The 12,170-nt window shown below is 35.6% G+C and overlaps 1 protein-coding gene across 2 annotated transcripts in view; it reads right to left on the bottom strand.

Moving 5' to 3' along the window:
- CYP7B1 (cytochrome P450 family 7 subfamily B member 1) overlaps positions 1-12,170 on the bottom strand; it is a 122,714-nt gene that overhangs the window by 12,066 nt on the left and 98,478 nt on the right. The window contains exon 2 of one of the 2 annotated variants that reach the window (XM_068187887.1): positions 6,072-6,208. The exons of the other annotated variant lie outside the window; for it this stretch is intronic. Coding sequence (XP_068043988.1) covers positions 6,072-6,208 — 137 coding nt within the window. The remainder of the gene's footprint in view (positions 1-6,071; positions 6,209-12,170) is intronic. 2 annotated transcript variants of the gene reach the window in all.

Below are 12,170 nucleotides of genomic sequence, written 5' to 3'. Positions count from 1 at the left end.
TATTATATAGATTTTCTTTGTCAGGATGCAGATTCCACTAGTATACACTTTGCAGACACTTCTAAAATGCTTGTGAAGCCATTTCCATGTAGACAGATCTACTTTTTGTGCCAACAGTTGTGTGTGATCTCTTCATGCTCTGAAAGAAATAATTTTCCACTCAGGTCTAATTCATGAAAATACAGCGTGGAGTCATAGCAACATTTGGAAACTGCAGGTTTTCACTAGCAGAAAGTGAGAAACACACACATTTCACCTGCACAGAGGACAGTGAATGACAGGGGCGAGAGGGGAAAACATGCCACCTAGGCAGCTTTTTCCAAGCAGATGACACAGGAACTCTTAATCTGTCAGTTACAGCTTTAACTGCACGTTGCAAACCCCCAACATTTAAAGCTTTTCTCACATCTGGCTCTTTTTTCCTGAAGCTTTGCTAACTCTTTGTTAAGAATGTGCTTAGTATCCATAACATGACTACCTAAGTCTGTGAATGTGAAGTAACAGCCTATGATGTAGCAGGCACGATTTTTAGTACGGGCTCCACTTTGGGATACACACTGTCCCAGTGCTAGGATCCATTGTGTCAGAGTGCACCACCAATTTCCTACCCTTCCCAGTGTCCTTAATGAGGTGACACAGTGATACCTTCTCCTTGTACAGAGGGATAGGATTACATGAAGTTAAATGCTTTTTCAAATTGTCCCTGCCAGAGAAGTCCTGCAATTTCTCCATAAACTTCAAGTCAACTACTGAAGAAAAGCATTTGGAGGAACTGCCATGAATCAAAATGCTAACACTCCCAAAGCTCAATTAAATCTTAGCTCTTTATAGATGGTTCTAAATTTAGAGTTCCTGATTCTTACCTTGAATGAAGAGGTGCATTAGGGAAAAAGGGTACTTATCAAATATCCCAGTCACAAACTCAGGGAAAGAGCAAAGCTTCCAGCACTTACAGTCTAATTCTGTCTCACTAAGGGGACAAATCTCCTTTGATTTTAATGGGAACACTACATGCTTAACTGCGGACCAAATTTGGCTCTGTGACAGATGTCCAGAGATAAAGCAGTTACTACCACTAAAAATGTCAAGTATCCATGGTTACGATATAGTGATATCTGAATTATCATAGTTATTTCATATTCTGATTTATACACACACACACAGTGTTCTATGGTATCTGGGTACACTCTGGACTTCCTCTACAATTACCAGCTGCCATAATTCCCCTCCCAATTACATCAACTGCAATCCCAGTGAACTAGTAAGGAAATGTAAAGGATATATTAAGACAGAATTTGAACCCTTTTTATTTTTTGTCAACAGTGTATGAATGTTTTTAAGATACTCATGGATTCTGTTTTACTGTAACATAATCAACAACAGCTGTAAATTTAACTTTAAAGAATAAGTATACTGAGAAACCAGCATGAGAGAGAGATCCTGAATTCTCAGTCCCCTTTTTTGACCTTCTCTGACTACAAAGGCTAACAGGAATTTTTAGTCTTGACTTGACTTTAGTCTTGCATGATCTTTATTAAGAGTCCTAGAATTATCCTCTTTTTCCAGCTTTCACCTACTTTCATGCTCTTTATTGAGGCTACCATCTTTGTGATCAAAGCTTGGAAAGAATGTCCATTGGAGCAATTTTTAATAAATAGATTTGGAGTGTTATTAACCCTAAAGATGAAAGCTGGCTTCTTAACTTTGCATTTACAGGGTAAACAATTTAAGTTAAGATTTTTAATTAATATTAATTTAAACCATCTGTCCACCATCTGCTTATTTCTGATGCAAAATATGAGTTTCTTTGTGATCTTTAATCAGACACTTAGCAAACGCACATCAATTCTTATCATTTTTAAGTAAGAAAATTATTTTCAGCAAATGAGTTTTCAGACAAACAATTTTAGTAATAATTTTAAATCAAAACTCACTCACCACTAGCACATACTTTGAAAAAAAAGTCCTTGAGAAAAAGAATATTACAGATCCTGGTTTTACTATTCTCATCAGGTTCCTGGTAGCAAAAAGTAAGTATGTAACAAAATCTAATTCATTTTGTAGAATCAATTCAGGCTCCAGACCACATCACTGCAAGTCAACAACATATATAAACACATAAACCAAAATATTTCTTGTTGCTACATTTAGTAAGGGTCTAGATAATTAGAAAAGTGGAACCCCCCTATAACAAAGGCAGCTTGTTTATGTATGTCATTGAGAATCTAATTTTCGATCCCTTAATTAGAAAACTACTAAAACCTAGGCTAATAAATGGCAGTTTGAAAGTTGAGAGAGTGGGTATGGGAACCTTTAACAATTACAGTAATCCTTGCACACAGATGCACTACATGGCTACACTGCTTAGCCCGGTCTCCTCCATGCAGGAACAGATTGCTAATTACAAAATCGTGCCCCAACACCTCCTCTACACCCTGAACAGCAAACATCCAAAGTGGAACAAACTTTCTCACCTCAAGTTATGATTTTAAATTTTTTAAGCGCCAATATGGTCCTTAGTTTTGTTTTAAAATCCTGTCCTTGTACCCAGTGAGGTTTCTTCCAGCTGATTGTCCCTGGTGGTGTCAGAGACCAATGAATTAAACCTTTCATAAAGTTTTCAGTTATTATATGGTATTTTAAAATGCTGCTTCCTCCTCTACTCCCATGTCTTTCCATTGCAGCTAATGCCAAGACAACTTTGGAAAGTAACCTTTTCTAAAATCAATCCAAAATCTTGATACTCATGAGTTTCCATCAGAGTGCTAAAAAAAGTAATGCCAAATCAGCCAAAAATGGAGGCATACTACAATCTCCACAAATCAGGTAGCCTTAAATATTGAAGGTATTTATACAGAAACCACTAGAGACTAAGCCTTTCCCTGTTAGTTTGCAAAAAAACCTTTCAACACCAAAAACTAAGTAGACATGTCACACTCCAATTTACAATAGTTTAAGTCACTGAGCTATTTTATTTAATACAGTAAAAACAAGTCAAAACAAGAGATCCTTGTTTCTGCAAAAAGCCCTCTGATTTTTTATTTTTAATGGCTACAGAGAATTCATACTTCACTATCCAGTTCTTCAGTCGGCATTGCACCCATGCTGCAAATAGCCTGGTTATGTCCATTTAGTTTCTACGATCTCCTAGAAATAGAAGATTGATGTGGAAAATATGAAAATTGTCAACTTTGGTAAATCTGAGAGCAGAAGTCAGTATTTGTATGATAGTTAAGAAATTACTCTAATAATGCATTCTGGAGCTTTTTAATGCTAATGATGAAAGACAAGCATTTCAGATGGCATCTAATGATGGATGTTATTTTGGTAATGCTTGGAGCAGGCTTCAGCTTGGTAAGGAGTTAATGTAAATTACCTTTTGCCTACAAGAGAAAAACGTGATATGATACTGTAGGTGTATCATGCTTTAAAGAAAAGAATGACTTAGCAGCAGTATTTGAAAAGGCAAATGTGCTTAGTAAAAACCAGCAAGATTATTTTATTAAAGGTGAGTTAGTCTCAGAGAGAATGTTGCAGGGTTCATTATCACTCCTATCAATTTTAGAGGAAAAGGACACAAAGTTTAATCCCAAGAAACAATGACAAAACTGTTTCAAGTTCTTTAAGTTCTGCCTATGCTGCTGACCCTTTAAGAAGCAGAGGGGCTTGGGAAGTATGATCATCTCAATGCCACAGACACTCTCTCTCTCTTTCCCCTCCTTATTCTTTTATTTTCTGATCTTTTCTTTCTTTTTTTTTTTTTTCCCAAGACTATTGCATTTACGTAATCGTCCTCTTATTAGGGAGATTCTGCTGAACTGCTGACAATGATGTACAGTGGTGCTGCGTTGGCATGACGTTTGGGGAAAACGATTCTGCTGCACCACCACACAAAACCAATTAGAGAACTATTTTCTGCGACAGGTCAGGAATTTACATTGTTTCTCATAGAAAGATGTGCTTTTTAATTTCTTTATTAAGATGACATCCATGTCCCTTGCGACTTTTAGGGATGACAATCATTTGCTCATCACATGGGAAAGTACAATCAGCAAAATCGCATTACCAGTACGGGGCAACGCCAGAAACTCCAAGCATCGTTCCGCATTTTCCAAATGAACTAGTTTGAGAACCAATAATTAGAACAATATATATTGATAGAATTTTTTGACAGGACCTTTAGACATCCACCAGGGGGGTAAAGTAATGATAGTCCACATACAGCTGGCTACGCTATGTTTGCCGAGCACAGAAACATCATCTTTGTCAAATCAGTAAGACATACAGAAATCCTGTTATGCCTTCGGATCAGGACACAATAGAAGACACTAACTAGCTTTGGTTTTTTCCCTGACTTGAGGATGACAAACTATTTCTCCTTAGTGAAGTCCTGATGGTCAGCAATTTTATACTGAAAAAGAGAACTTAAAGTGGTGTCTCTGTTATGATGAATTCACAAAATCAAACATTTCCCTGCACAAGACAGAAATTATATCCAGAACTAAGTTTATTTACCTCAGTCTTTATCAAGGGAGGCTTGGCTCAAAACATTTGAACATAGAGTATTATCGGAGGTAGGATTTGGTTTATTGTGGAAATAGAACTTCTGAAATGAAATTACACCCATAGATTGCTTAAACACAAACTTCTAAACACAGTCTTGCATAAAATAATAAAGACGCAAAAGAATAAATATTTGATTAAGCACTTTTAAGATTCTGATGTATGACTGTATCGAGTCTTATGAATGTACTAATGTCTGAATTATAGCTATTAATTGGTATTTGTAAGAAGCCAAAACTGTATTATAGTGTGAATTCAACTTAACAATAACAAGAACTGTATTTCAACAAGAGTTGGTGTTGTACTGTGCCAAACTCACTTTCAAGTTGCAAAAGATCTGATCATACTAGTTTCCAAAAAAAAAAATCCTGAATGAAATTTTAAAAAATCACATATGTAATACAGTAAAAATTCTCTTCCAAAGGAACAAAAGGACAGACTTTTTAAAAGGAGGAAAATTTTTATTAGTTAAACACATGGCTTGCAATTAAATTAATTGACTTTAAAAAAAATATTTTCATTTCAAAATATTGCTTCTATGGGAACATGAAGCTAATGCTACTGCCCTAGAATTAAAAAGCAAACTTTATACTTTACACTTAACATTTTTGTTTCAAACTCCCTAAAACTACAGGAATAATTAAAAATTATATAGACTGAAGTTGACCATTTGAACAAGGATATCAGCATGTAAAGGTGAAGAAGATGATTATAACCATCTATATTAATAAGAGCTTGCCTTTCTGAACACAAGAAAATACTGGATTTTAAATTGACTTTAGTAAAAAGTAGATCTTTATAGATAGAGGTAAATTTATATATTTAACTTCCATTCAGGATTTTAGTGTTTTTCTATGTTTTTCTTCCACAGCTAAGTGCCTATGTGAAATCACTCAAATGTTTGTATTCAATCTGGCTTAGTAATACAGTTATAAATACAGGAAACAGCAAGGTTATATCATACTTTATTATATTGTTATTTTCAGCAATCATGATCAGAGTAAGAGGCTGGCAACGGGAAGTTTCTGTGTTCCAGTCCCGATTGTATCACTGAGTCAATGTGTCATTCATTCCCTTGTGTTCCTGTCAACCAGTTGTAAAATGTGTGAGAACAAATTCTGCACTTTTTTTCTTAAGTGTTTTCTAAATTTAATCTGATATTTTTCTGTGCAATGTCAAGATGATGTTAGTTCTCCCTTCTTTAGGAAAAAACCCACCAATACACAATTTAATGTGCTGGCAAAATCTATGTTCATACAGTACAGTACATACCTACAAAATCTGTCAAAATACATATATACTTAGAGATGTAAATAAATCCACACATTGATAGTGATATTTTATAGATAACTATTATGCTTAAAATTTATGTAAATTTGAGGGATTTTTATGGGTCTATGCTAAAGAAAAATGTTTTGGGTTAAGGAAGATTCTAAACTAAACATTTGGATTAGTATTTAACTTCACTGATGGAAAAAATCAAGATACATACTAAAAATATTTCTCACCAGCAATATGTACAGTGAAAACATCTCCAAATTCCTTTTGCTGATCCAGTAGGAATTTGTAAGCATCTTTTCTAAAAATCAGAGCTTTCCCAAGGTAAGGAATCCAGCCATTTATTAGTGGGGGCTCTCCAGTCTTTCTGTTAAAAACAGAAAAAAAAAATAAACACGAGTTAACTGTGGCATGAGAGCAACTCATCTTTATATCTATTTATATATTACACTTAGACCCACCATTTACATCTATAATTCTTGCAATGTATATTATGTTGTACAGAAAGTTCTTCAGATATGATGGCAGGTTAAATCTAATCACACCTCTGAGCACTGAAGGCTCCATGTGGTGATTAGGAAAAATAAGTGAGAGAAATTGAGACGCATTTAACTATAGGTCGTCCAGTTATTACCATCAAGTTATGAACACAGAAAAATGACATTTGGTAAAAAAGCTCCCAGCAAAGAGTCATCTCATTTTCAATAGTTGGTGTGTCAGAGGAAGATGTATTGGAAGGCAATTATGACAGATTTAGGTAAATAGGACGCCGACACACCACACAAAACAAGTATGCTTACAGATAACATTTTAGTAATTTCAGCTTACCAGCACAGAGAACACCCATTCTAACTAAATATCTTTAAAATATAGGATATTAATACAGGCTGAATATTAACTGTAATAAATCTTAGTCTCTTTATATTTATAGTGTAAGATAGAAATGTATCTAGACAGTTTAAGAAGAACGTACATGTTTGTATCCCAGTTTAAAAAAGCTGCCATGGTGTTAGCTATCTTTATGGAATTGTATAAAAAACCTTTTAGGAATCTACTAAGTTACATTTTTCTTTAAAAGGAGAAAAGGTTCCCACACTGTCCCACTCCAGACTGCAAGTAAATATCTTTCCTTCATGCTGGTCTTTAGTTGCTCGAATCTGATTTACAACAAAGAAACATAGAGCGTGCTTGTTCTGGAAGGGATTAAAACAAATATTCACAAACAACTCTGCTGCTACATCCCATCTGTGAAGGTGACTTATACTACATGCAGAACAACTCATTCTGATTAAACACAAGATATTTACTAGCTTGGATCTAATCAAAGATCAAGGGATCACAAGCTTTACTACTATCATACACAGCATGGATTTTTATGTAGCTGGATTAACTCTATCATAGTCACATTCCCCCTTGAACTGCTGTAACACAAATGAAAAAAAATAAAATAACCATGGTATACTGTATTTACTTTTAATTTTGCTTTCACAATTTAAACTTTTTAACAGGAAAATACAAGCCAGAGATTTGCTGACTTAAAATAAGTCATTATAAATTTAATTTACAGATAAACAGATGTGGCTAAACCAAGCTGCATATTTTGATCTCTTTCTGTTTAACTGACTACTAACTTCAAATTTAAGTTTCCAAGAACATTCTTTTGTTCTCAGAAAAACCACTGCATCTTCTTGTCCGACAGTCTCACAGCCAACAGTTCGCTGCGCCTTTTTAATTTCCTTAAGTTTTGTGGCTTTGGCATTTTGTTAGGTTGTTTTGTAGCATGTTTTTTTTTTTTTTTTATACTGAGGAGAAGGTAGAGCCCCTCTTTCTTCAATACCTCTCAGAAACCACTGCATGAATCATCCCCTAGTGGTCAAATAATTACTTTGAGTAAATAATTACATTATTTACTCAAATGGTCCAGAAAACTTTGCAATGTTTAATTCTCTATTAAGTGAATAAAAGCAAAGAACTAATCTGAGATTACATGAAAGGGATCACTACCCCTGGAAGCATAGCAGCCAACTTGATACCCTCAATTATCCCTTCCAAGCCTGTAAAGAATCTGCATGATTTACCCATTTTTCCCCCCCCAGACTATTAAGTCCTGAGAGTGTCCGCCTTTCACTTCCCTGGCTGGAGACTACGTCCTGTAAGTAGCATCCTGACAAATATTTAGATAGGCTTTTTGTCATCTTCTAATTGAATGCATCTAATTTCACCCTCCATGTTCTGTCATTCGGTCAGAAGCTGTATTCTTCACAAGCGCTCCGCCGGGTAAAAAGAAGGCAGCTCAGAAATCCAGGGGAAAATTAACTTAATGCTCCAAGTCTTCGGGATCACATCAGGGAGACGTTTTGCTATTGCAAAGACGTGAGGGTCATCGTTCACTTCAGACATGTTTAGCTCAGCAGCAATAAGCCTAACACTGTTAAACACTGTGTCAAGGCTATGTGGCTTTCAGAGGAGAATATAACACCAGTTCAACTTACGACCCACAGCAGACTGATAACAGAAATGTGTCTTCATTTCTAGCTTTCTGTCTCTTTGGGAGATGGAGGTCATCTCCACGACTTATCAATGTCTGCTAACACACAGCAAAGAAAAGAGCGGCCGCTGGTATTTCAGTGCGTCCCCAAATCCAGTGCTTTTCTGCACAAACGTTCAAGCAGAGTACTGCAGCCAACCCCATTCCCTGAGGGACTCTCACCTGCATCCTGGGTATCTCCAGAAGTCTTCATCAACTTTGGATGCTAAACAGAACCATTAACAAAGCCCACAGAAACTTTTACTGCTTAATTCATTTGCTTATGAACTTTAACTCTGGACTCACACTTCACAGAAGTTGTAAAATTTGATAATTAGGGAAAATATTACAAGCATTAGAGTTATATTTTACTCATGAAAAATATTTTGTTGTACCAAATGCAAAATATAGCTCAGAAATATAAAAGAGCACTATGACACTATGAAGTGTTTTGATGGAAATGTAGGACTGCAACTTTTTAATTTAAGCATTCAGAATGTCTTGCAGATTACATTTTATTCAGTTCTAGTCTAACTGCTTAAATTCTAATTCATTTAACAAACTTCACAATATTCCCAGGTCTTTTCACTCCACATATTGGGCTGGTTTTGCTTATATAGAGGAATATCTTTACTTGTCTGAGAAGCTCCTGTGAAGTCAGTAAGACTTAACGAACAAATTTCTCACATATGTGAGTGAATTTTACAAATAAAGCATCAGCAACATGTCCAATGCAATCTATAAGTAGACGGATCAGTTACAAAGTAGAGGGAGAGCAACACAGTTGTATCATCCATCATTGTTAAATGGATAATTTCAAATGGCATTATGCAAAAATCAGCTGGCTACAAATACAGCCCATAAATGGAATGAACAGATTTTGATAACTGTAACTGTTGCTTTCACAGAGAAAAGATAATTTCTTGTTAGCAAGTAATATAGTTGGAACATCTATTTCAACAAAAAAAAACAAAGTTTTGGAATTTTTTTACAGTTTCCTTAAGGGAATATTTTTCAGCTGACCTAAAACACAGAAGGCACTGACTCAGGTGTGATTATTTAGCTTATTCAGTAAGGCAGTGCTAAAAAATGTGGATGCTGTATCTATGTCTCACTTATGCTATGCAGCAGTGATGCAATAAAGCAGGAGAAAAATGAGCTTCAACCTAAGTATTTTGGAAAATGTTAAAAAAAATTAAATTCAATGTCTCTAAACATTATGTTTTCATGTAGTGAAAGGGAATTATTTTGGAAACTCCAGTAAGGTAATTTGTAAAGGTCTCTGAACACGACTTCTTTTTTTTTTTTTTTTTTTTTTTTTTTTTTTTTTTTTTTTTTCTTTTTTAGTTATAAGGAAAATACCCTAAAGATTCACAAGCAAACAAGACTTTGCCAACATGATCTCTCATAGAAATATTATTGCTTTATAAAAGCACACTATTCTTTTCTTGGTTACACCATTTCAACACCACTGCAGTGTGAGGCATTGAACCCTTGTAAATGAGAGGAGAATCTTTCTCATCTCACTGGTTATTTGTATTCCAAAGGAGCAGATGCCTTTCAAATTATGCAAAAACCCACAGCGCATCTTGTACTATAGCAGATGAACAGGTTAATTTTTCTTTTTGCACATAATAAATCATAAGTGCTTTAACACCCATAGTCGCATTTCATGAACATAAACCTTCTGTTTAATAATGTCTGTTTACAACTAGAATCAGACATACAGTAATCTTTTGCCTGGGATAAACATTAATCCAGATCTGTCTAGAAAAATTATACAATTCATTACCATAAGTAATCTCTATTGTGCCCCATGCTTAACCTTCATCTTTTTTTCCTGTCCTATAATCTTGCAAATCCGCTGGTGGTGTATGATTGGCATCTGGTGTTAACGCAGCCTTCACTGCACACAGCACAGCTGAAGAAGCCCGACACGAACACGTCACTCTGCAGGGTAACGCCGGTTCAGCTGACCGCTTTAAACAACAACTTCCACCAAAGGCGGAAAAAAACCCACAAGCTGAGGAGAAAAAGATCTAACAATATCTTTTGCCACAGAGGGATCATTTTCACTTTCCAAACCATCATTACCATTCACAAAAGCTATAGGTAGTGTTCTGATTTTTCCATAGTATCTTTGGACAAACCATCATAATACCATGTCCAAGCTGGGACACACCATGTCAGGGGACTTTAAGGAATGGAAATGGATTGGTACAGAGTAGAACCAAAGCTATTATGAACATGTCAAAGCAGTTAGAGATTATTCACAGGCTCGATCACAATATTTAAGCAACAAGACATGACAGACAGTGTCTTTCCAGGGGCTTATGAACACTCTGTGAGGAAAAGAATGAGGCCAAAGGCTTCAACCCCAAGAAAGGTAATCCCCAGAAATACGGTGTCTGGAATGTCTTCTTGTATTATGAGAGAGAGAACACAGGAAACGTAGGACAGGAGGAAGTCAGTGAGTCTTTCTATTTTTTATTTTAATTTAGCAGTTATAGTTTTCCCCTAGACCTAGCTATAGGTGTTCTACATCTGTGAGGACAGAAAATAAAATTTTCTTTCAAATATTTGGCCACAATGCAATTTTTGACATTTATAAAATCTTCACCAAAATTATCTGACTCAGAAATCTCCTGGAACTCTAAATCTTCCAGGTTGAACACATGCAGTACAAAAAAGCATTCCCTGCAGAACAAGCCAGATGAGAGTTTTAGCAATACAGAATCTTTTACCCTTGAATTCTCAGCTCACGTACTTCCTGCAGAGGTAAAGGCATTGCTCCTATATGGTCACTGCTTTCAGATTTGTGGGGAGTAAATGGATGCATCATTGTGAGAGAGACAAGGATGGACTCGATGAAGAAGTGAGAGTCCTGGACAGAAAAAACCTCACACTGCTACTGCCTATCCTCATGCCTAGGCAAAGTGGTTTCACACTGCAGCACTGATCACCATCTCTTTTGCTTTAGGATTAAAATCTCTTATAAAAGAAAAGGACAAAGACTCAGAAAAAAGTAGCAAATACACTTTTGAGCACTCCAAGAAGAGATTTTATCTGTGCTCCCAAAAAGAGCAGTACAGCAAAACAGACTCTAGTGGTAATGTGAGACAAACTGGGAGAAATGCTGACAAAAGCAAATCAACCAACCAGTGAATTTTTATAGTGATTTTTTCCCCCAGAAAAATGCAATCCTTTTGTTAAAAGTTTTTCATGTCAAGAATTTCTGGGATTTTAATAAAAATACATTTTTTTCTCCTTTAAAAACATTCAAGATTTTATTGTTGAGATCTCCAACTATAATCTGTTCACCACAGAAGCATCTTCTTTTCTCTCTCTTCTAGTAATTTAATTTAGGTAATCCCCAAATATCCAAAAAAATACAAAGACTCAATAACTATTCAGTAACTCTGAAATATCACTCTCTAAGAAATCTTATTCCTTTGCAGTTTAGGCTAAATTATATCAAGAATTGTATGTTGACATTGTACATAGCAGTTCTTCACACTGCACACTGCGTTGAAGGACACATCTATAAATTCTACCTCTATTTCTAGTTACCAGTTGGGACATTGCCTAAAAAGCCAAAAGGCAAGTAAGTACCATTGTGGGAAAGTAATCTGAGCAGTTTTAAAATGGAAAGCCATGAAAAAAGAGCTTGTGGCTCAGGCTTTATCAGAGGCTGAAAATTCTTAGAAATTTTACAATACCAAATGTAATGTAAAGTTTCATAACAGCCAGGATCGGAGTCATGGTGAAGACAAGACCTGACCAATGTGACAATAGTTCCTCA

The sequence above is a fragment of the Anomalospiza imberbis genome, chromosome 1 (genome assembly GCF_031753505.1).
Source record: "Anomalospiza imberbis isolate Cuckoo-Finch-1a 21T00152 chromosome 1, ASM3175350v1, whole genome shotgun sequence".
NCBI classification, from domain to species: domain Eukaryota; kingdom Metazoa; phylum Chordata; class Aves; order Passeriformes; family Viduidae; genus Anomalospiza; species Anomalospiza imberbis.
This window is presented reverse-complemented; position numbering and strand designations above follow the sequence as displayed.